The sequence below is a fragment of the Rhinopithecus bieti genome, unplaced genomic scaffold (genome assembly GCF_001698545.2).
Source record: "Rhinopithecus bieti isolate Rb0 unplaced genomic scaffold, ASM169854v2 scaffold_7673, whole genome shotgun sequence".
NCBI classification, from domain to species: domain Eukaryota; kingdom Metazoa; phylum Chordata; class Mammalia; order Primates; family Cercopithecidae; genus Rhinopithecus; species Rhinopithecus bieti.
In genome coordinates this window covers 995,745-1,020,825 of record NW_016806375.1, presented here as the reverse complement: position 1 = coordinate 1,020,825, position 25,081 = coordinate 995,745, and the positions used below count along the sequence as shown (strand labels likewise).

General features: G+C 40.4%; 1 protein-coding gene across 1 annotated transcript in view; it reads right to left on the bottom strand.

Moving 5' to 3' along the window:
• GEMIN5 (gem nuclear organelle associated protein 5) overlaps positions 1-25,081 on the bottom strand; it is a 52,768-nt gene that overhangs the window by 14,413 nt on the left and 13,274 nt on the right. Inside the window, exons 10-21 of the mRNA XM_017875694.1 lie at positions 23,016-23,098; positions 21,646-21,779; positions 19,607-19,680; positions 18,365-18,546; positions 13,579-13,718; positions 12,417-12,588; positions 8,625-8,852; positions 6,393-6,506; positions 5,566-5,688; positions 4,092-4,187; positions 3,251-3,388; positions 2,042-2,189 (exon numbers count right to left, since the gene is read on the bottom strand). Coding sequence (XP_017731183.1) covers positions 2,042-2,189; positions 3,251-3,388; positions 4,092-4,187; positions 5,566-5,688; positions 6,393-6,506; positions 8,625-8,852; positions 12,417-12,588; positions 13,579-13,718; positions 18,365-18,546; positions 19,607-19,680; positions 21,646-21,779; positions 23,016-23,098 — 1,632 coding nt within the window. The remainder of the gene's footprint in view (positions 1-2,041; positions 2,190-3,250; positions 3,389-4,091; positions 4,188-5,565; positions 5,689-6,392; positions 6,507-8,624; positions 8,853-12,416; positions 12,589-13,578; positions 13,719-18,364; positions 18,547-19,606; positions 19,681-21,645; positions 21,780-23,015; positions 23,099-25,081) is intronic.

Sequence of the window (25,081 nt, the reverse complement as noted above, 5' to 3'; positions counted from 1 at the left end):
GGAGTCTTGCTCTGTCGTCCAGGCTGGAGTGCAGTGGCCGGATCTCAGCTCACTGCAAGCTCCGCCTCCCGGGTTCACGCCATTCTCCTGCCTCAGCCTACCAAGTAGCTGGGACTACAGGGGCCCGCCACCTCGCCCGGCTAGATTTTTTTGTTATTTTTTTAGTAGAGACGGGGTTTCACCTGGTTAGCCAGGATGGTCTCGATCTCTTGACCTCGTGATCCACCCGTCTCGGCCTCCCAAAGTGCTGGGATTACAGGCTTGAGCCACCGCGCCCGGCCTAGATCAGCAGTTCTTAAATTTGTGGTCTGTGGATTCCTAGGGGGTCCTCAAGAACCTTTCAGACGGTTCATGAGGTTAAAACTATTTTTGTAACAATGCTAAGAGTCAGTTATGTGCTTTTTTATTAAAAAAAAAAAAAAAACTGTGTTGACATTTGCACTGATTGTGCAAAAGCAATGGTTGGTAAATTCTGGCATCTAAGAAAGAAGGCAGTGGCTCTTACAGTGGGAAAAAAGGAAGAATGCCCTTAATGAAGCAGTACAAATTATGAATTTTACTAAATCCCTCAAGTCCAAAATACTTTAATATTCTGTGTGACAAATGAGAAGAACATTTTGTGTTCTCTGCTGCATTCCAAAGTAGGATGGTTGCCTCTAGGAAACACCTGTATGAACAAATTACAAGCTAAACTGGCTGCTTTTTTCATAGAACCTTTCTTCTAAAAAAAAAAAAATGACTAACCACTTCATTAAAAACAATCAACAGTATTTGTTACTAATGATAAAATGTGAGTTTTCTAGCAAAAATTAGAATTTTAGAAAACTTGTACCTACCACTTGTGTGCTTGACAGTTTCCCATAAGTTAGAATTTTCTGATGAGACTGACGGTGATAGTAAGGAATGTGATATTTTTGGGTATTTTATAATAAGATATGTTAACATTTGGATCTGTACAACTCAGTAAACAAATATTTTTCAAATGACATACAACTGCTGAGTTGTAGCCAACATAAAGTTGTAGCTGGGGAAAAAAGTGATTTATTGAAGTGATCTAAACAGAGCAATACTTTGAAAGTATTTTGGGATTTCCACTTCCAGCCATGATGGAATAACTGGGACCAGACCTACCTTCCTGCCATAAAACTAAAATACTGGACAAAATGTCTGAAACAACTGTTTTCAGACACTGGGTAACAGGCAGCACAGGACAGTAATCCCTAAGAGAACAGAAATTAACGATGGGAGCCCTATCTTGGCACTGGCTTTCTGCCCAAAGCCATTTTCCTAAAGAAAACCCAAGCAAAACCTCAGCAGTCTCTGAGTTGAGAAGAGGAAACAATGGAAATCTGAGGGGCAGGATACTAGGGAGGAGGAAGTTGTCCAGAGAAAGACATCCAATTGAGTCTTTGGCTAAATTCAAAGCCACGTATGTAAAGGAAACTCCGTAAGTCTAAACAAAGAATGACAAGGTAACTGTAAGCTGAACAATTACCAGAGCTTACTCAGGACCTGGAGACATCTGAGTTTTGACTTGCTGAATGCATAAGGCATTCAATAAAGATATCAGAATGTAGGAGGTCTGAACTAATTCTAGAATATAATAAACTTGCCCTAACAAAGTTTAAAAACAAGCCATGAAAAGATCAAGCTGATATACAACTTTACTACTTGCCAAAACAAAGTTCAACACTTTCTAAAGGAAGACAACAAAACCAAAGCAGGGTAGGACAAAAAGAAAATCTTGGCTAAGCATGGTGGCTCATGCCTGTAATTCCAGCATTTTGGGAGGCTGAGGCAGGAGGATCGCTTGAGCCCAGGAGTTGGAAATCAGCTTAGACAACACAGCAAGACTCTGTCTCTACAAAAAGCTAAAAAAATAGCTGGATGTGGTGGCACGCACCTCCTGAGTAGTCCCAGTTACTCAGGGGGCTGAGGCAGGAGGACTGTTTCTTCTATTTATGTTACTTTAACAATAGAGAAGTTTAGATTATTTTCACATTATGTCCAAGTATTATCCCAACTCTAGGACCACACATACCTGTAAAAATGGTTTGACTTGAGCAGCTCCACAGCTTCATACACTTTGTGGATGGAAAGTAGGTGAGAAGCAGCCTTGACATACTGATCCTGAAAACACAGCTGTTTGGCAAAAGCTTCCACAGCCCATAGCCACACATGGTAGCCAGCTGAAAAAATAAAAGATGGTGGTTAAAAAAACAGTTGAAGAAAAAGTAAAAACAAAACCCAGTATATTTGGGTTGAAAAGCCTTGTTTTCAGTCAATGCATTCAGCAGAACATTTAGATACCAATTCAGCCACCATTACGGATGATCTGCTTCATCTACACATTTTGAAACATCAACTGTTTGATTATATAACACAAACAAAACAGTACAAAGTTGAAAAGATACAGAAAGGAATGTGTGAGCACAGTTAGATAAATTCCTATAATTAGAATTGACGAACCTAAGGTAACATGCTTATGTGCTTTTTTTTTTCTTCTCTCTTTCCTTTTATTGTTTTTTGAGACAGGGTCTCGCTCTGTGGCTCAGGCTGGAGCGCAGTAGCACAATCATGGCTCACTGCAGCCTCAACCTCCCTGGGCTCAGGTGATCCTCCCACCACAGCCTCCCGAGTAGCTGGGACTACAGGTACATGCCACCATGCCCAGATAATTTTTTAATTTTTTGTAGAGATGGGGTTTTGCCATGTTGCCTAGGCTGGTCTCAAACTCCTGGGATCCAGCGGCCTGCCCACCTCGGCCTCCCGAAATGCTGGTATTATAGGCATGAATCACCACACCCACCTTTTTTTTTCTTTTTTAAAGAGACAAGGTCTCATAATGTTGCCCAGGCTACAGTACAGTGGCTATTCACAGGCACAATTAACAGTGCCCTATAGGTCTGAACGCCTAGCCTTAAGCAATCCTCCTGCCTCAGCCTCCAGAGCAGCTGGGGACTACAGACTTGTGCCATTGTACCTTTAAAATGTACTAGACATGGCCAAATTGTCCTTCAAGAAGTTCTCAACAATTATGCTTTTGCCATTAAAGTGTCAGTGACCTGCTCTTTCTCACAGGGGATGGGTTGGATTTATGAGTTTGTCTACTGCTGCAAACAGGATTAGCATTGTATCTATTTGTAAGTGATTTCAAGCTTAAGACTGGTACTGCCAAGAGCCATCTTTAGTGGACGTATCCCAGAGATGATAGAGCTTTTACTGAAAAGAACGAACACAAAAACCATACCCGCTGGTGCCATAGCCACAAGGTTGTCTGTCAGCTCCCCTCTTTCTGCTGCGGTTTGGAGAACACCTTTGAGATCTCCTTTCCAAAGCATAAGCTGGTGAAATAACTCAGGGTGGCCATTTTCTAAGTGACCTTTTCCTGTTTGAAAGAGAGATAAAGTTTGGAAGGTGTTTCAGAAACATCTATTACTGACTTGTAGAAAAAGAAACGCGCCGGGTGCAGTGGCTCACGCCTGTAATCCTAGCACTTTGGGAGGCCAAGACGGGCGGATCACGAGGTCAGGAGATCGAGACCATCCTGACTAACATGGTGAAACCCCGTCTCTACTAAAATACAAAATTAGCCGGGTGTGGTGGCGGGCGCCTGTAGTCCCAGCTACACGGGAGGCTGAGGCAGGAGAATGGTGTGAACCTGGGAGGCGGAGCTTGCAGTGAGTGGAGATCGTGCCACTGCACTCCAGCCTGGGCAACAGAGCAAGACTCCGTCTCAAAAAAAAAAGAAAAAGAAAGGCAAGATAGAAGAGAAAGTGAGCTCCTAAAATATGCAGTCATTCTCTGATGGGTGTCACCTACCAGAGTGATTACAATAGGATCTGAAGCCCACTCGGTCACTGTCCACTCACCCACCTTCACATGTACTCAGAGTGAATGCTGTATGTTTAGGATCCTATGATGATGCAAAGGACGTATCAATATGTAAGTCAGTGAGCTCAAAACCTAGTTGGCTGACAGGTAAAACTAACCATTATAATATCACAGGATGGCAGCCATCAAAGAGGTGCACACAAAATGTTAGGAAAGTATAAAGATGGATGGGATTACATTGACTGGATTTGCCTCACCTTCAATGTCAATCATTCTGTACAGGGTAGCCCTGTCTGTGAAAAGCCCCAGATGAAATCTTTCCTCAAGATCAGCAGACACATTTTCATTCGGTTCTGTTAATTTAAAAAGGCAAAAAAAATCAGATGAAGTCATTACATTGGTTATAGTTTTCTGTCCAATAACTTCCGAATATATGTTTGGAACACCCACTTCAGACACTGAGAGAATCAGACTCTAACAGACACTCCTGCAGTTACAAAGGGAGCAAAACACAAAAACACTTAAAATGTTAAAAGTGAACCCAAAATCAGCACATATTTAAGTGCAGTAAAAAACAAGCAAAACAATATTAATAAGTAAAAGAAAGTCCTTAATATTCACTGGGACTTACCACAAGGGGATTCAATATTAATCCTTTGCTTAAAAAAAAAGTCAACTGAGTAATTTTCCAGTAAGGAAAATAATGTGAAACTAGAAGGTTAACTATGTAAGTTATAGGAAGTCATCACAAAGCTCCAAAGAGAAGGCTATGTATATAATAAAAGCATAAAACATCTCCATCAAGACAAGAAACTGATAATAGTTTGATTATGTAATACAGACAAAACAGTACAAAATTCAAAAGAAAGAAAGAAATGGAAGCCCAGGATAGTGACCACCCTTGTTAGGGTAGGGGGAGACAGTAACTGGGAGGGAGGATGGTCCTCCATTCCCGGGGAGGAGAAACAGAGGACTGGGAGGAAGATTTACTTTGAAAAAAAAATTTAAAAACAATTTTTTAAAAAAAATAGAGACAGGGTCTCACTATGTTGCCCAGGCTGGCCTTGAACTGAGCTCAAGTGATCCTTCTGCTTCAGCCCCTTAAGCATCTGGGACAACAGGCACGCACCACTGTGCCCGGCGAGATTTACTTTCTTTTTATACTGTTTCCATTTCATTTTATTATGTGCATCCCTTTTCCACATGTAAACTTCAAATTAAAAAAATAAAGTTATTAAAATATCAAAATAGTGGACATCAAATGAAGACTTTGAAAAACAAAAATAAAAAAACCCTTCAAAACAAAACTTCCATCAAAAGCTTTAAGAAACTGCCATATTATGGGCATATTTCCAATAAGAAAAAAATTTTTTTTCTCCATAAGGATACTGTTCAATGGGGAAAAATAGTTGAAGGAATTTATTCATGCTGAGATATTTAGGCCAACATACCAATTCTGGCACACAGATGGCTGGGAGGAAGTAGATTTAGAATAAAAGCAGAGCACTACATCTGAAAGGCATGGCCGTGCTGACAGTGGACCACAATGGGGAGTTTGGCAGCAGGGTGTAGGGGTGTAGGGATGTGGAGGGAAGGGAAGGCTGGAGAACATAAAAATACAGAAAACAATTTTAGACATTTCTTTGGGCATTCATTCAATAGCTAAGTAAACATCCCTTATATGTCAGTCCCAGAAGACTATGGATGGGCCAAGGCAGTACATTTTTGTACCTTTGGAGTGCTTTGCAGTTGCTAGTACCAAACAGTCCTGATGAAGCTCCTCTTTGGATCTGTGGTCCAGGCTTGTACTCAGGGGAAGCAAGGAACGAGCTTTTCTCTTCTTGATTAAGGCTTCTGAAATGTAATAAAAGTACACACTATCTGAAGGAGAGCTGATCAGAAACATAAAACGGAATGCCCATTGTGTGAATGTAACCTACTGGCAGGATGACGCCACAGGCACAGAAAGTTCCTCCTCCTAATAAAGAAGCTTTCAAAATAAATTTGCTGGGGGCATTGTTCACAATACACACAAAAATGCTCTTGCTAACATTTATGATGTAATATCAACAACTGCAAAACATTTCAGCAAGTGCTAAAAAAAATTCAAAAGCATGACCCAAAATGGAAGGCCGGGTGCAGTGGCTCACGCCTGTAATCCCAGCACTTTGGGAGGCTGAGGTGGGCAGATCACTTGAGGCCAGGAGTTCCAGACCAGCCTGGCCAACATGGCGAATCCTCACTTCTACAAAAATTAGCTGGGCGTGGTGGCAGGTGCCTGTAATCCCAGCTACTCGGGAGGCTGAGGCAGGAGGATCGCTTGAGCCCGGGAGGTGGAGTTCATAGTGAGTCGAGAGCGCGCCACTGCACTCTAGCCTGGGCGACTGGAGTGAAAATCTGTCTCAAACAAAAAACAAACAAAAAACCCATAATCAGAAAACCCACAAATATTTTGAACCTAAAAAAACAAACAAGAAACCACACTGTTTTTTGACAGTTGCATGTAATATTTTGGGCTGCTTTAATAAAATACTGTATTGTAATTACTAGATACCAACCTGGCTTCTCTTTTGGTGGTTCCTTTTTCAGTAAAATGACTTTGTTATTAATGGTGACTTTTGACTTTTCAAAGCCTGAGGAAACCGGAGTGCAGATAACTGGTTCTCTAGAAACTACATCATGGGGAAAAGGAAAAAAAAAGTTGAAGATAAAATAATACAGAATTTCAATTCTTTTAAAATTAAGAACCATTCCAAGCTCAGCAATACAATCAATTCATCTATTACCAAAACTTTTAAGATAAAATACATTGGAAGGGAAGTAGGGATAGTTTTCCCTTTCCCATCTCCCAAACTAGCTGTTTTCAGGAATCTGTATGTCTATTACTTTGTATTTTTTTTTTTGAGACGAAGTCTCACTCTGTCGCCCAGGCTAGAACTCAGTGGTGCGATCTCGGCTCACTGCAAGCTCTGCCTCCTAGGTCCAAGCAATTCTCCTGCCTGAGCCTCGTCAGTAGCTGGGATTACAGGCACAAGCCACCATACCCGGCCAATTTTTGTATTTTTAGTAGAGACGGGGTTTTGCCATGTTGGCCAGGGTGGTCTCAAACTCCTGACCTCAGGTGATCCACCCGCCTCAGCCTCCCGAAGTGTTAGGATTACAAGCGTGAGCCATTGCTCCCGGCTTATTTTGAACGGTTTTTTTTTTTTTTGGGTTAGAGATAAGGTATAACTCTGTTGCCCAGGCTGGAGTGTAGTGGTGTGATCACAGTTACTGAGGCCTTAACCTCCTGGGCTCAGGTGACCCTCCCCTCCTCAGTTTCCCAGAGTGGCTAGGACTATAGGCATAAGTCATTATCTTGGCGTTTTACATTTTGTGCAGAGATGGGGGTTCCCTATGCTGCGTAGGCTAGTCTCAAGCTCCTGGGCTGATGTGAGTCTCCTTCCTTGGCCTCCCACAGTGCTGGGATTACAGGCATGAACCACCATGCCCGCCTTACTTTGAACTTTGACTAAGGAAAAAGCTTCCAGCCCTCAACAACTTTATACCATAAGCCAAGGAGTTCCTATACTTTGCTCAAGTGACAAAGCACTTTTTACATTTTTAGGTCATAAAGTACTAATTGCATATTTAATTATACTAACAAGGAGTAACTTTAATAATAGAGAATATTAGGTGTATGCAATATGGTATCACAATCCTGAGCACAATAACTTTTTAGAAACAACTTGTTGATCCATGTTTTGTATAGCCATTTTGTGAAAGAAAGGCTCTTTAAAAAAAGAAAAATAAAGAGATGGGGGATCTTGCTGTGTTGCCCAGGCTGGCCTCAAGCAGTCCTCCTGCCTCAGCCTCCTGACCAGCTGGGACTAGAGGTATGTGCCACTGTACCCGACTAGAAAAGCATTTTGATGAGCCAAAATAACAAATCCATTAGGCTTTTGCTCTTTATTTACCCCAACTATGTGTCTAACAGCTATCCCTTGGGATGGAGAGCATCAGGAATGCCTTGTATCCTATATTCTAGTCATTTTAATTCTGTCACATCAATGTATTCTGTTTTAGAATTAAGCATGAGTCATTGCTTCTGCTTACAATGTTTGCTATTTAATAATTTATTTTAACAGGGACCAGATATTTAAGGTAATACTTTAAGGTAAGGTACAAAATAAAAAGAGTGCTAAAATTTTTACCTAATAATAGTTTTTCTGTTAGCGATAGAACACTGCTTTGTGAGAAATCTGAGAACCACCACTACAGCTTAACTCACCAGAAGAAACTAATAACCATTCCACACATTTTTTTCTGTGAGAAGACAAAGCCAGGTACAAACTCCAGGTAAGAGGGTTTGAGAACTTGCAAGTTCCCACAGTGGTGGCAGCTTCTAGGTCAGACATTTGTAACAGGGACAGTGGTTTCTTTCACCAAATGTGGCTACTGATATCATACTGTTAAAACTTTTCCCATGTAAGTTCCTATGTACACAACTCCCCACGCTTCACTTTGTCCCAGGTTTTACCTCACTCAAGGTGAATAAGAAGTTTTCTCTATAGAACTTTACTATTTCCACCGCAAACATCCACTAGAACCCTTTTAAAACTTCAAAGATGTTTATTTTAGAGACTTGAATAAAGCTTGGAAAAAAACAAAACAAAACAAAAACAAAACTAATGCTGTTTCCAAGAGTTGGAAAAATGGGAACAGCGAAGTTTCAAACTGAGTAAGGACCTAGCTTAGTCTCCTAGACATGAGCACGAAATCCCAGTGACACATAGGATTCAGCAACATACCCGCTGGAGCGAGGCCACAGGGTAATTCCGGCTCCCGTGCTTCCTCCTCCCCTTCTTGGTCTGACACACCATTCTCAACAGGTCCTGAGTTCTCCTTCACGCTCTCTTCTTCATTTCCATCAATCGATTCCAGCTTTACAGGAGTTCTGAAGGTGGGCTTTTTCTTCTTTTTGGGCTTTGGCTTAGGTTGAGAGAGCCGTTTTTTCTCTAATTCAATACTTTTTTTGCCTACAAGAATCACAATAAAGAAGGACAGACTAAAGTATACATTCTTGGTTAAAAGCACTCTAGATGGTAAACTCCAATATCTCATTATTCTTTAATAGCATTTTAACCCATTCCCTTCCTTCCCAATGAACTTTTAGAGTTATATTATCATAATATTAACCAAACGCTTTTGAGATTTCATTAAATCATAAACATGATGCCCAACAACACCCAAATATTTTAGTGTGTGTCTTATGAACAAGGACATGCTCCAACATCACTATAGTACAACCACAGAAATCAAGAAATTAACATGACTCATTACTGCCATCTACTCCGTATACTCTTAAGTTCTGCCAATTTTACCCAGATGTCTTTTTTTTTTTTTTTTTTTTGAGACAGAGTTTCACTCTTCTTGCCCGGGCTGGAGTGCAATGGCGTGATCTTGGCTCACCGCAACCTCTGCCTCTTGGGTTCAAGCGATTCTCCTGCCTCAGCCTCCTGAGTAGCTGGGATTACAGGCACGTGCCACCACGCCCAGCTAATTTTGTATTTTTAGTAGAGACGGAGTTTCACCATGTTGGTCAGGCTGGTCTCAAACTCCCGACCTCAGGTGATCTGCCCACCTTGGCTTCCCAAAGTGCTGGGATTACAGGTGTGAGCCACCACGCCCAGACTACCCAGATGTCTTTTATAGCAAAAGGAATCAATCGAGGATCACAGTACATTTGGTTGTCATGCCTTTCTGGTTCCCTTCAGCCTGGAGCACTTAGTTGCTTGGTTTTCCTTTGACTTTCATAATTTGAAACTTCTGAAAATTACAGGACAGTTATTTTGTCCAATTTCCCTCAATTTAGGTCTGCCAGATGTTTTTCATGACTAGATCTAGGGTATGCATCTTTAGCTGGAATGCACATTAGTGCTGCTGTGTTCATCCAGGGCAATCTATGAGGTAGCAGCTAATTTTTATTTGTCCCATTTGGTTTACTCTGATCACTTGATTAAGGGGGTGTCTTACTTGCAAGTTACTCCCTAAAAGGGTATTTCCCCTGTTTAACTACTAGGTATTTGCATCTACTAGTTTTAGAATTCACTGATGTTTCTTGATTAAAAATTGTTACCATGATGACTGCCAAATGGTGAGTTTGTTTTTTCTTTTTTTGAGACAGGCTCTTGCTCTGTTGTCTGGGCTGGAGTACAGTGGCAGAATCTCAGTTTACGGCAGCCTTGACCTTTCAGGCTCAATCAATCCTCCTGCCTCAGCCTCTTGAATAGCTGGGACTACAGGTGTGCAACACCATGCCTGGGTAATTTTTGAACTTTTTTTTTGTAGAGGCAGGGTTTTGTCATGTTGGCCAGGCTGGTATTAAACTCCTGGGCTCAAGTGATCAGCTCACCTCCCAAAGTGCTGGGATTACAGACGTGAGCTACTGCGCCTGGCCCATAGGGTGAACTTCTACAGGACTTCACTCTACATTCTACCACAAGGAAGAGCTTGACATCCAGTTGGCATCCTACCACAAGGAAGAGCTTGTGCTTCTCCCCATTTATTTATTATATCAGTCTGGACTCAGGAATTCTTCCATTACTATTATATTTTCATTTTTAAGGTTTCTACATTTACATTTTAAGGTTTTTATCCTTTGCTTACTTTAAAATCATCTTTATTGAGGGGTAATATAATAAAATACACCCATTTTTTAATATGTTGATGAGTTGTGACAGATATATGTAGTCACATCACCCTACCACAATTACTTTTGTACCAATCTAATATTTTCATCAAGCCTCTTTGTGGTAAGATATACCCCCTGCTTGAGCCCTAGGCAATCACTAATTTGCTCTCACTGTGGTTTAGTTTTGCCTGTTGAAGAATTTCACATACACTGGGCGCAGTGGCTCACGCCTATAATCCCAGCACTTTGGGAGGCTGAGGTGGGCAGATCACTTGAGGTCAGGAGTTCAATCCCAGCTTGGCCAACATGTTGAATCCCTGTCTCTACTAAAAACACAAAAAATGAGCTGGGTGTGAGGCACGCACCTGTAGACACAGCTACTCAGGAGGCTGAGACAGGAGAATTGCTTGAACCTGGGGGGTGGAGGTTGTAGTGAGCCGAGAGTGCGCCATTGCACTTCAGCCTGGGTAACAGAGTTTCAAAAAAAAAAAAAAAGAATTTCATATAAACAGAATCAGACAGTATGTAGTCTTTTGTGCCTAGCTGCTTCTGCTTGGTATAATGTTTTTCTAGATTCATCAATTTTGTTCTTTATCAGTTGTTACCTTCTTTTTATTGCAGAGTAGAAGCCTACTGTAGGAATATACCACAATTAATTCATTTATCTGATGATGGACATTTGGATTGTTACCAGTTTTTGGTAATCACAGATAAAGCTACTATGAGCATTCTTTTACAAGTCTTTATGTGGACATATCACTTCATTTCTTTGGGTTTAAATTTCTAGTTGCTTAATATATTCTTTCATTAAAAAAAAAAAAATTATTTCACAGAGACAATGTCTCCCTATGTTGCCCAGGCTAGTCCTGAACTCCTGGACTCAAGCCATCCTCCTGCCTCGGCATCCCAAAGTCTTGGGATTACAGGAGTGAGCCACCATGCTTGGCCAATTTTTCCTATTTGCTTTTATTTTGTAATTTTTGGTAGAGATGGGATCTCGCTCTGTCACCAGGCTGGTCTCAAACTCCTGGCCTTAAGTGATCCTCTAGCCTTGGCTTCCCAAAGTGCTGGGAATATAGACATGAGCCACTGTGCCCAGCAGTTGCTTAATATATTTTGTCTAGCTTTCTAGTTGCTTATGGCAAGTCTGATACCAATTAATCTTTCTTAGCCAGAAATGGAATTTTCTTCTTTATTTTCAACAATTGTCCCAGATTAGGTCAGTGGGAGCCTCTTGAAGCTGTTTCTTTTGTCCTTTTGACATGTATCCTTAATTCTTTGAGTACTGCCTTCCTTTGTGGCATAAGCATATTCCAGGTTCAGTTTGTATTCTTCCTGTCCCAGCCCGGAAAGAGCCATTTATCCAAGAAACTACAGACACTTTTAGCGGAGAATGTCATTTGGAAACCAAGATCTGGGCTGGGCACGGTGGCTCATGCCTGTAATCCCAGCACTTTGGGAGGCTGGTGGGCAGATCACTTGAGGCCAGGAGTTTCAGCCTGGCCAACATGGCTAGACCCCATCTCTACTAGAAATACAAAAAAAATTAGTCAGGTGTAGTAGTGCACACCTTTAGTTCCAGCTACTAGGGAGGCTGAGGTGCGAGAATTGCTTTAACCCAAGAGATGGAGGCCACAGTGAGCCAAGATCACACCACTACATTCCAGTCTGGACAACACAGCGAGACTCTGTCTCAAAAAAGAAACCAAGATCTGAGTGCCAGGTATGCTCTTTCCTATTGTGGGCGGTGGTGTTCTCAAGCCCTTGTGGCTGCCTTCTTGCTTAGGCTCAGATACCTGCCATACTGACACTAATGCCCTACACGAATGTCTTCCTTGCTCAACCCTGATCAACTCAATTATTAAGAAAGGGAGAAAAAGAATTAAATAAGCTCTAGATTCTGACTGACCTTGAGGAGGCCGGGAATGATCTTGCATGGAAGTGAGCCACTTGTGCACACAAAAGTCATCTGCCCCTGAATAGATGCAGTCTGGATCCAAAGGAGACCACGTCACACAAAGCAGTCGACCTCGATGTCCTCGGAAATTGCACAGGGGCTCTTCCCGGAGAGCATCCCACACCTAAACCCAAAAGTACATGGCCGAATAGACATTTTCTGGTTATTCTATTGTTTGGGGGGTATGTTTTCTAACTAAAACAAACAAACAAACAAAAAACAATCTGCAGCCTCTTATTTCCTCACACGATTTGGAGTTTTCTCTTAGAAGTTCAATTTCAGAAGAGTACTATTTCCTGTGAGCGACTTCTGTGCTCGGAGATGTATAGACATTCCTATGGGGATGATTTTGAATGAGCTTCTACTGGTGTCCTATGGATTCCACTGTCTCGAACCAAAACTGTATGTTAACTTTTAGGCTTGAGATTTTGGTATCATGAAGAAAATAGCCCACATCTAGTACAGAAATTAGAGTTCTAATTTCTCACAGATGATTCTTTTGTCTCCAATTCCTTGAGTAACTGGCCAACTTCCTTTCTATTTCTGAATTATCCTCAGTTTCACAGAAGGCAGCCCTTTGCAGCTCCTAGCTTTGTGCAGATAGCTCAATTACAACTCAACACTGAGAGAGAGAGACATCACGGGTGTTAGGTCCCCAGCTCCTAGTTCTGATATCCAGAAGTCCTCCCTCATAGATCTGGCCTGGCATTTCATCTTTATTTATTTAGAACTTGGACATTTTTGACAATTTATTATTAAAAATTGTTTTGTGATTTTTAGCCAACATTTCAGTGTCTGAAGAGAAGAGAGTACTTTGCATACATATTAGTCCACCATACTGACAGTGAGTCAGAATGAAATCTGTAAAAATGTTAAGAGTTAGCTAATTCTTATCAATACTTTCCCCTTCATCTAAGTAAAAAAACTCCAGTCTTAGCCTGCTGAAGGCCCAGCTATGTGGAATGAAAGAAACTAAAATGCCTCCAAAGCCAGAAAATCTCCTTCTGTAGATGATAATGGGGGACGGAAAACCTGTTCACAACCAGGGGAAAAGAAGAAAGAATTTGTTAGAGCACACAGTGAAGGACCCACAGGGACAAGGACACAATAGTACCTGGGCTGTACCATCATAGGAAGCAGATACCAGCCTTCCATCATGATGTGGGCTCCACGCCACACTGGTAATCTTGGCCGTATGCCCTGAGAGGGTGCGGTAGGGCTCTGTAATGGTCACTGGAGACTCAGGGCTGCTCTCTAAAAGGCAGGGGAAAGACATCACTGCTGCTACTAATAATAACAAAAAAACAAAATAAAAAGTACATCCAGGAAGGCATTCACATGGCAAGAATCAAGATTTTGCCATACATTTCCCAGGTGGTTTTTTTTTGAGATGGAGTTTCACTCTTGTTGCTCAGGCTGGAGTGCAATGGCGCAATCTTGGCTCACTGCAACTTCCGCCTCCCGGGTTCAAGCAATTCTCCTGCCTCAGCCTCCCAAGTCTAGGTGATTTTTAGCAGGCAACATTGTTAGTTATTAAAAGTGTGGGCACATCAACAGTGCTTAGCATATAGATTACCATCAGAAGTGTTAGGTCTCATTATCACTTATAGGATATTCTAGCTAAAATGTGTAATTTGAATACAGTCATGAGAAAATACCAGACAAATGCAAAATGAGAAAGCATCTACAAAACGAGTGCCCTATCTTCCTCAAAAATGTCACGTAAGATTTTAAAATGTCTGGCTTGGCCAGGTGTGTTGGCTTACGCCTATAATCCCAGCACTTTGGGAGGCTAAGGTGGGCAAATTGCTTGAGTTCAGGAGTTCAAGACCAGCCTGCAGAAACCCTGACTCTACTAAAATACAAAAATTAACCGGGTGTGTTGGTGCGCACCCATAGTCCCAGCTACGTGGGAGGCTGAGATGGGTGGACTGCTTGAGCCTGGGAGGCTGAAGTTGCAGTGAGCTGAGATCATGCCACTGAACTCCAGCCTGGGTGTCAGAGTGAGACTGTCTCCAAAAAAAAAAAAAAGAAAAAAAAGGAAAACACAAAACCAAAACCAACCTAGCCAGGCATTGAGGTGTGCACCTGTAGTACCAGCTACTCAGGAGGCTGAGGTGGGAGGATGGTTTGAGCCCAGGAGTTAGAGGCTGTTGTGAGCTATAACTGCACCACTACACTCCAGCCTGAACAACACAATGACACCCAGTTTCTAAAAAATAAATACATACTTTTTATTTTATTTATTTATTTTTTTGAGACGGAGTTTCACTCTCGTCTCCCAGACTGGAGTGCAATGGTGTGATCTTGGTTCACTGCAACCTCCGCCTCCCAGGTTCAAGCCATTCTCCTGCCTCAGCCTCCTGAGTAGCTGGGATTACAGGCACATGCCACCACGCTCAGCTAAGTTTTGTATTTTTAGTAGAGACGGGGTTTCACCATGTTGGCCAGGCTGGTCTTGAACTCCTCACTTCAGGTGATCCGTCCATCTTGGCCTCCCAAAGTGCTAGGATTATAGGCGTGAGCCACCACGCCTGGCCTAAATAATTTTTAAAAGGCTGAGAAATTATTATAGATGAAAGGAGACTAAAGAGATACGACAACAAAATGCAAATAGGTGAGCCTGTGTTGGAATGTGCGCTGCAGAAAAAAAGAACTACTATTAAGGACATTACTGGATCAGCTGACACAGCTAGGATATGGGTGGCTGATTAAATTATTTTATTTTTTTAAAAAGAGCTTAGGTCTTACTCTGTCTATGGCCAAGGGTGGAGTACAGTGACAGTCGTAGCTAACTTGAGCCTCCAACTCCTGGGCTGAAGGGATCCTCCCACCTCAGCCTGTGAGTAACTGGGTCTATAGGTACCCATCATGTCCAGGTAGTTTTTAAAACTTTTGTAGAGATGGGGTTTTGCTACATTGCTCAGGATGGTCCCGAACTCCTGGCCTCAAGTGATCATTCTGCCATGGCCTCCTAAAGTGTTTGGATTATAGGAATAAGCCACCATGCCTAGCCTAAACTATTTATTTAAACTGACAAATAATAGGTGTATATATTTTAAGGGAAAGATGAAACTCTTGTATATTAAGTTAAACTAACAAACTGGTAATGGGTAGGAAAAACTATATACACATACGCACACAGAATAAAGCCAATATGATAACACATCAAAAATTGTTGAATCTATTAATAGGAAAAAATATGAGATTTCTTTGTACAATTTTTGTGACTTTCCTCTAAGTCTAAATTATTTCAAAATAAGAAGGTAAAAATTAAATGAAATGGATTCTGCCAGTTTTCTTCCTTTCTCTATTATTTAGTAGATATGATACTAAGTAGATGATTTAGAATCCCAATAAGAATCATAAGGACCAGAACCAGCTTTCTAACCTAAGTTCATTAGTTATATACTGTCACTATTTATTACTAGGAAAATACATCTACATTTTAATACATTTTCCATATGGCTTTTAACTCAGCAGAGTCACTACTAGAACCAGAAATATTTTTTCTTGTTACACATAGGATTCTTAGAAAACCACTGAAGTAAATTCTAGAGAAATAAAAAATGTAACTATTTTCACTGTGGCTGAGAGCACATATTTTCTAGCACTCTGAAAACAGTTTAGTGTCAGATTATAATTTCTTCATATTAGGAAAAAAAGTAATCCCATTTCACTCATGTTTAAAAATGGCTCTTGTGACCACCTACTATGGTTTTCTCAGGCACCGAAGGGGCCTCAATGAAATTTAAGATTCCTTATGGAATAAATCATACCCATATGAAGATTAACTCATTATAGGCCAGGTGCGGTGGCTCACGCCTGTAGTCCCAGCACTTTGGGAGGCCAAGGCGGGCAGATCACCTGAGGTTGAAGTTTGAGACCAGCCTGACCAATGCGGCAAAACCCTGTCTCGACTAAAATACAAAAAATTAGCCAGGCATGGTGGCGCGTGCCTGTAGTCCCAGCTACTCGGGAGGTTGAGGCAGGAGAATCGCTTGGACCTGGGAGGTGGAGGTTGCAGTGAGCCGACATCGTCCCACTGCACTTCAGCCTGGTGACAGAGCAAGGCTCCGTCTCAAAAAAAAAAAAAAAAAGAAAAGAAAAGAAAGTTAACTCATTAAGCATGGAATAGTACTTGCTAGAGCACATAAAGACACTGCAATCAGACACTCTAAAGTTGAAACTAGGCTCTATCATATATTAGCGATGATACTTGCTCGAATAAGTTAGTTAACCTTTCTGGGCCTCAGTTTAATCACTGGGAAAATGAGGATAACATTACCTATCACCCTCACAGGATTTTAAGAATCAGGTGTAATCAAACACGGGAATGAAGTATATGTCCTGTGTTTGTGTGTAACACTCAAAAACTGCTGGAGGAAGTATTAAATGGCATAATGTTTTTGGAGAGCTGCTTAACAATAACTATAAAAAACCATATTCTTTTATCTAGCAATTCCACTTCTAGAATTTTCTGTACAAAAATGATTCATTCATGTTCATGAAGATATATGTATAAGGCAGTTTATTGTACTAGTACTTAAATTGTAAAAAAAATAAATAAATAATTTGAAGGTCATTCAATTATGGAATGGATAAATTATGGTATGCCCATATAATGGAATGAACAGATAATTTTTTTTTTTAATTTTTATTTTTTATATAGGTGGGGTCTCACTACATTGCCCAGGCTGGTTTCAAACTCCTGGTCTCAAACTATCCTTCCAGTATGGCCTTCCAAAGTGCTAGGATTACAGGCATGAGCCACTGTGCTTGGCCGACAGATATTTGTTAATAACAGCAAAATAGATCCTTATGTAGTGACATAAAAAGATGCCCATGATAAATATCGTAAATTCAAAGAAAAAAACCGCAAGCAGTATATATTATATATAGTAATTTCTTTTGAGCTAGGAACAAAGATTATTCTTTCACACAAGTACACAGGAGGGTAAACCTATTAACGTATACTAACGTATATACATATGTAGGCTATGACTTTATAAAATCTAGAGAAAATATGCAGCAAACTAGTAACATTGGTTATTAAACAAGATTTTATCATTTTTTTTTTTTTTTTTTGAGACGGGCGTCTTGCTCGCGCCGGGCTGGAGTGCAGTGCCGGCTTCAGCTCACTGCAAGCTCCGCCTCCACGGGTTCCGCCATTCTCCTGTTCCGCCTCCGAGGTACTGGACTACAGAGCCGCCTGGCATCCGCCCGGTAGTTTTTTGGTATTTTTGAGTATAGGACGGGGTTTCACCGTATTAGCCAAGCCAGGATGGTCTCGATCTCCTGACCTCGTGATCCGCCCATCTCGGCCTCCCAAAGTGCTGGGATTACAGGCTTGAGCCACCGCGCCCGGCCTATTTTATCATTTTTTTAACTTCATCTTTTTTCTTTCTTTTTTGAGATAGGGTGTGCTCTGTTACTCAGGCTAAGGTGCAGTGGTACAAATATAGCTCACTGCAGCCTCAAACTCCTGGGATCAAATGATTCTCCCAGCTCAGCCTCCCAAGTAGCTGGGACTACAGGCGTGCACCTCTAACCCGGCAAATATGTTTTTTATTTTTAATTTTCTGTAGAGACGGAGCCTCACTGTTTAATAGGCTGGTCTCAAAATCCTGGCCACATGTAATCTCGCTGTGGCCTCCCAAAAGTGCTGGGATTACAGGTGTGAGCAACTGTGCCTGGCCAACTTCAGCTTCTGTTACCATTTTTGTCATGTTTGAAAGAATTTTAAAATAAGATGAATCTATTACTTTTGAAACAGAAAACGTAGTAAGAATAATATTTATTTTATTATAATGTCAAAAATAAACTAAAAAGTGACAAAGATTAGAATGGAAAGTAGCTGAACAAACGGTATCATCCCCAGTATGAAAGAAACCAGTTACCTATGATAGTCTTCAGGTTGTGCACATAAATGACTGCATTGTTGGAGCCAGAGGCCATCAGATAGCTCAGCTCTGGCTGGCTGCCATGCTCATGATGCCAGCTAATGGTATTCACAAGCTTGTGATGTTGTTGGATAGTACAGATCAGTTTCAGGTTGGGAACCTGAAATATTTCTATTGATCTGGAATAAGAAACACATCAAAACAAGAAAGATGGATGATCAAATTACAAGTTACAGTGCAAACAGTAGCTCCCTCATTCCATCAGTCAAGGAAAGATGAGGTAGAAAAGGATAACCCTTTCTATTACTGCAAAGATCATTTTCTCATAAAAAATCAAGTATAAAAAGTTATTCTCCAAAAAGTACATTCAGCTTTTAAAATTCTAGCAATATCCTAACAATTCTTTTCTTAAAAAAATTAATTTTTGGCTGGGCGTGGTGGCTCACGACTGTAATCCCAGCACTTTGGGAGGCCGAGGTGGGCGGATCACGAGGTCAGGAGATCGAGACCATCTTGGCTAACACGGTGAAACCCCATCTCTACTAAAAATACAAAAAAATTAGCCAGGTGGGTGGTGGGCACCTGTAGTCCCAGTTACTTGGGAGGTTGAGGCAGGAGAATGGTGTGAACCCAGGAAGCAGAGCTTGCAGCAAGCCGAGATTGTGCCACTGCACTCCAGCCTGGGTGACAGAGCGAGACTCCCTCTCAAAAAAAAAAAAATTAATAAAAAAAAAAAAATTAACTTTCCACACTACCTCAGTGTAACAATCTCCTAGCATTCTAACGATGCTTGATAAAATTGTGTTCATCAGGCCTTCACGACAAATGATGATAGGGAGAAGCTAAAAGAATGAACAGATCAATGGCTGAATTAGGACTGTGTTACTATGATTAACATTGGTCAGGACATAGACCTGAAAAGCATTTCTGACTAGGCTTACTTTAAACAAATGGAGTGAGATTTCGGCAGTTCAACATAGGAGGTGACCGTTTTGTGAGGCACAAGACAGCCAAAATACAGTGTAGTCAAATACTCTCAATGGACTGAAAATATCTAAATAATTCTGTAGTTCTCAAAGACACAGGGCACTCCCAGATCAGCAGAGGGTATCAAGAATAAATCAAAATACCAAATACAACTGGGCCTCCCCAGCGAACGTTACAGACGGCATTCGTCAGCTTGTGATCAAATTTATGTGCAATCGCAAATTTTTGTATCTTAAAGAAGCAAATACATACCCATCTTCATTGCCAAGAGCCATGATTTTGCCACCTGCTTTCCAACTTATCTCTGTGTGTACAGGCAATTTGTACTAGAAAGCAGAACAAACCAATCTTGACTATAAACATATCTCACAAATCAACAATGACAGCATGAGAAAAAAAAAAACCCTAGAGTTTAAAAACATTTTAATTATACAACAGCTATTCTTATAAATAATCTACATAATTAGTCAAAGGATTACTAAGAACACGCATTCTAATTCTCATTTTCTAACTGGGTCAAACAAAACAAAACAAAACAAAACAAAACAAAACAAAAACCCCCAAGGCCAATAAGTACTAAATGTTTACAATGCTTAACCTTGTGAAATATATACTTAATTAAACTGATCTGTGCCCATCAGCTTTGACAACATGGGGACCATGGGTCCTTAAAGAAAGCTATATAGACTCTCCTTGTTTTCTATCCCTTCAAAGCTTCTTTCCCTGAATCATTTCCCTCACATATCTATATGCTGGTGTTCCCCAAGGCTGCCTGGGCCGCCTTCTCTTGTTAATTGTCTCTCTAGCCCACTCATACATGCCCACAGCTTCTTCATCTATCATTACTGTGAAGGGATTCCAAGTTTCTATTTCCAGTTCAGACTCCTAGTATGAACTTCTGATCCACCAATTCAAGGGTTAATAAACTAAGAGTCTTAGGAACAGGAATTTTGTCTCTTTTATTCATTGCTGAATGTTAATGTTTAGATAAAATTAAAGACAATGAGAGAATATAATAGACAATTCAATTTATAACGAAATGTTAGCTTTATACTAGCCATAAAAGTAATGAGCAACAATATAAAAATGCTCACTGGGGCTGGGCATGGTAGCTCATGCCTATAATGCCCGCACTTTGGGAGGCCAAGGTGGGTGGATCACTTGAGGCCAGGAGTCCGAGACCAGAGCCTGGTCAACATGGTGAAACCCTGTCTCTACTAAAGACACGAAAATTAGCCAGGCTTGGCATGTGTTTGTAATCCCAACTACTCAGGTGGCTAAGACATGAGAATCACGTAAATCCGGGAGGTGGAGGCTGCAGTGAGCCAAGATCGCACCACCGCACTCCAGCCTGGGTGACAGAACGAGGCTCTGTCTCAAAAAATAAATAAGTAAATAAAAATACTCATTTGAAAAGGGGTAAGGAGGCCAAGGCAGGTGGATCACTTGAGCTCAGAAGTTCAAAACCAGCCTGGCCAACTTGGTGTAACCCCATCTCTACTTAAAAATACAAAAATTAGCTGGGCATGGTGGCCTATGCCTGCAGTCCCAGATACTTGGGAGGCTGAGGCAGGAGAATCTCGTGAACCTAGGAGACCGGAGGTTGCAGTGAGCCGAGATCATGCCACTGCACTCCAGCCTAAGCGACAGAGCGAGACTCTGTCTCAAAAAACAAAAAAAAAAAAAAAGAAAAGAAAGGGTAAGGAAATGTCAACATTTAAGGTACAACTTCAAAAGACAGTTCTGGCACATATTGACAGAATGATAACGCAAATGTAATTAAACGTGGGAATCTGGGTAAAGGATATAAGCACATTATTGTATTATTTTCGTAGCTTTGTGTAAATCTAAAATCATTTTACCAGAAAATTAAAAACAAAATGACAATTTTGTCTTGAGTAAAACACTACGCAGTTGCATTTGGACACTATATTGTTATTTTTACCACGGCATCACTTTGGTGAAAGTGGTTGGCCTGAAAAGGATGCTTTATACCTAACACCTGAAAGTTTATAACAAATCATCGTTGCAATTGAGACAAACCTTGTTTCCGTAGTTCTTTTTTTTTTTGCCTCATACTCACTGTCTGAGAGGTACTTCTTTGTTTTATTCAAGGATAAAGACTCCTAAGATACATAACTCACAAATTCACGCACAGTCTTATAAGAATATTTAAGAAATCTGACTTAGTATGATGATGGTAATCTCCAATATCATTTATTCTGCAGGATGGGAAACCCAGAGGGATCTGTGATGTAGAAAGAAAAGACTTTAGGACCACAAGAACTCACTTTGATTGAATTGGTGTCCCTGATCAGTTTGTTGATGTCAAAGGCTTCTCCACTAAGCTTCCAGGGGTTATGCTGTAAGACAATCCCTTCTCCTCCACAGCTGTATAAAGCAAGGGAAGGTCTGTCTCCTTCTCCTGTATGAAATAAGAAAAGAAACTTATCAGTTTTGTACTTCACCAGCTTAACTATTTGTTGCTATAGTGTGACCATATCATACTATATAGTTGTTTTAAAAGAACTATATATTTGAAACATTCTAATACACTGGAATAAAATCACTGTTCTTTCCATCTGAACACAGTTGTTGGGAGCAGAAGTAAAAAAAACTATACTACTATAATTCTAGGTTAATTTATGTGATGCAACATATCTGCTTTAAACATTCTTCTGGTATTCATAATAATAGGGGTCCAAAAGCTGGGATCAGAAAACAAACATGTATGTTCTCAAAGCAAGGCTTCTGAGAATTTGCTTTTTCTTCCAGAAATGAGTACTCTTTGGGAATTATATAGCACAGTAGGACTTTCTATGTCTTATAACAATGAGATGTCATCCAAGTAGTGATTTCCTTAGTATCACAGCAATCCTCTTGTTAATTTTTAACAAGCAGTGATTCTGGTGGGTTTCTGTAAGTGCAAGTTTTACTTTTACCACCGGTAGATCACAAATCAAATATCCAGTAAATATCTGTTGAATAAATGAACTACAAATTCCAATGCTACTTGAGTTATAAATCTACTTATCCTCTCTATGTAATGCAATTCCTATAGAAATTTACAGATGTTTCATCATAGATGGTTAAGAAAAGTTTATCAGAGATTTTGATGAATACATTCATTTAAAAGCTAATAGAAAAGACTCATTACTTTAGGAATAAGAAATAGAAAGACAAGGGTTAGGGGCTAGAAGAGGGAAAGGAGCAGAATGCTGAATTAAAGGCAAGAGATCATTTCAGAAACTCTAAGTTTGCTTTTCCTGTGGGTGAAAACAGATATTATTCCATTAATATACTGAAGTATCATTCTAATTCTGATAAAATTAAAAAGTGACAGTAAGTTTTAGTGAAGAATATTAGACTGGGTATCAGGATCCAGCATGATACCTACACATACAATGAAAAAGTTCAGATCAAATAGAAGAAACAATGCTTTAGTGAGTTTGGGGAAGCTTATTATGGGTAAATGGTTTCTCCCAGGAATTGTGATTTATCATCTGCCACTACTGTCTTCATGAACCCCTGGGGACATAAGCAGCCCACATAAGCAGTCAGTGCACTAGACCATTTATGACTCTTTCTATCTTTAATATTTTAAGATTAAACTGAAGGAAGAACACTCTCATACTCGTTACGGAATTGCTCAGACACTTACCAAGTGACATGGGGGGTACTGGTGGCCCCCAGGCTAAAGTATATACAGTCTTCTTATGATATGTGCTAGAAATCTGTGGAGGCCTTCAGAGGAGCGGGGAGAGAGAACAAATGGAGATTTAAACAAAAGGCATAGTGAAAACAGACCATCTTTTCTAAAAGGTCCCCATTATAAACGTAACTACTAATAATTGGAGAAAAATAATTCAACGATATCTTGCTCCAAATAGTTGATTGTAAAGTAGTTAATTATAATATTTACATTTAAATTATATTTAAATATCAAATAATGATATTTACTACCAAAACGATTAAGTCACAAACATATCTTACCCCCGCAAAAAATGTTACTCCTACCCATCTAGCCAGAACATATATTATCAATACCCAAATGTATTCACTTTACAGTCATATAAAAGATGACAAGTCATTTTAGACTTACTCTGTGCCATTAACATTTCTTAAACTGAGACAAGATTTCAAGGTACAGAGATTTTCAGTTTGTGATTGTCTTTTAAAGAAGGCATACTCCTAAGAGTATTTTCAAAGGTTGTTGTGGTAATAGTATGTGATGTGTCAGTAGAGAATGCTTAACTTTGTAGGAAAAAACCAGGCAGCACTGTTCTTTATCATAAATTATCATACATTCTTTGTATGATTTTAGAATTACAGAGCCTATGAATAATTACCAGCTGACTTACTTCCATTAATCTGACTAATTTATAGTAATCATGCTAGAGAATAAATCAAAATTTCTAAAAGAAGTTTATAATTTATAAACAGGTTAATTTATACTGTAGTGTATTTCTTTTCCTTTTTTGAGATGGAGTCTCGCTCTGTCTCCCAGGCTGGAGTGCAGTGGCACGATCTCTGCTCACTGCAAGCTCCGCCTCCCGGGTTCATGCCATTCTCCTGCCTCAGTCTCTGGAGTAGCTGGGACTACAGGCACCTGCCACCATGCCCGGCTAATTTTTTGTATTTTTAGTAGAAATGGGGTTTCACAGTGTTCGCCAGGATGGTCTCGATCTCCTGACCTCGTGATCCGCCTGCCTCGGCCTCCCAAAGTGCTGGGATTACAGGCGTGAACCAATGTGCCAGGCCTTAAAATAGTGTTTTATTTGAGAGTTAAAAAAGGAAAATAGTCAACTGCATGTAGGTTCTACATGAGTACCTGGAGAACTGCATATAAAAAGGACAGCTCTGGCCAGGCAGTGGCTGGGATTACAAGTGCTGGGATTACAGGCGTGAGCCACCGCGCCCGGCCCAATGTTCTTTATAATCTCCCCCACCCTTAAGAAGTTTCTTTGTAATTCTGCCCACCCTCGAGAATGTACTTTGTGAGATCCACCCCCTGCCCCCAAAACATTGCTCTTAACTCCACCGCCTATCCCAAAACCTATAACTACTCATGATAATCCCAACACCTTTGCTGACTTCTTTTTGGACTCAGCCCACCTACAACCAGGTGAAATAAACAGCCACGTTGCTCACACAAAGCCTGTTTGGTGATCTCTTCACACGGACATGTGAAACAGCTACCAAAATGAACAACACAGATTTGGATTCTAATCAAGCCTCTAGAGCAGCAGGGTACAAAAATAAACAATGTAAGCCACAAATATGAACGGTATATGTAACCTAAAGTTTTCTAGTAGCCATATTTAAAAAAAGCAAAAAAAAAAAAAGTGAAATTTTACTAATGTATTTAACTCAGCAGACTCAAAATATTATTTAAAATGTAATAAAAAATAAAATAATTATTAATGAGACTTTTAACTTTTTTCACATATTAAGATTCGGAACTCCGGTGTATTTTACACTTATAGCACATCTCAGTTTGGACTTGGCACCTTTCAAGTGCTCTGTAGTCACCTGTGGTTAGTGACTGCTGTAGTGCACAATGTAGCTCTACACATAACTTCTAGTTCATACGAAATATAGGGAACAGGGAAACGAGTTAGAAGCTACCACAAGGAGATAACTGACAAGTCCAAAAGGTGGAATAGTTTACCAAACAACTGATTTGTAGTCTTCAAATTGAAAAGGCAATGCTATGAAAAGGAAACT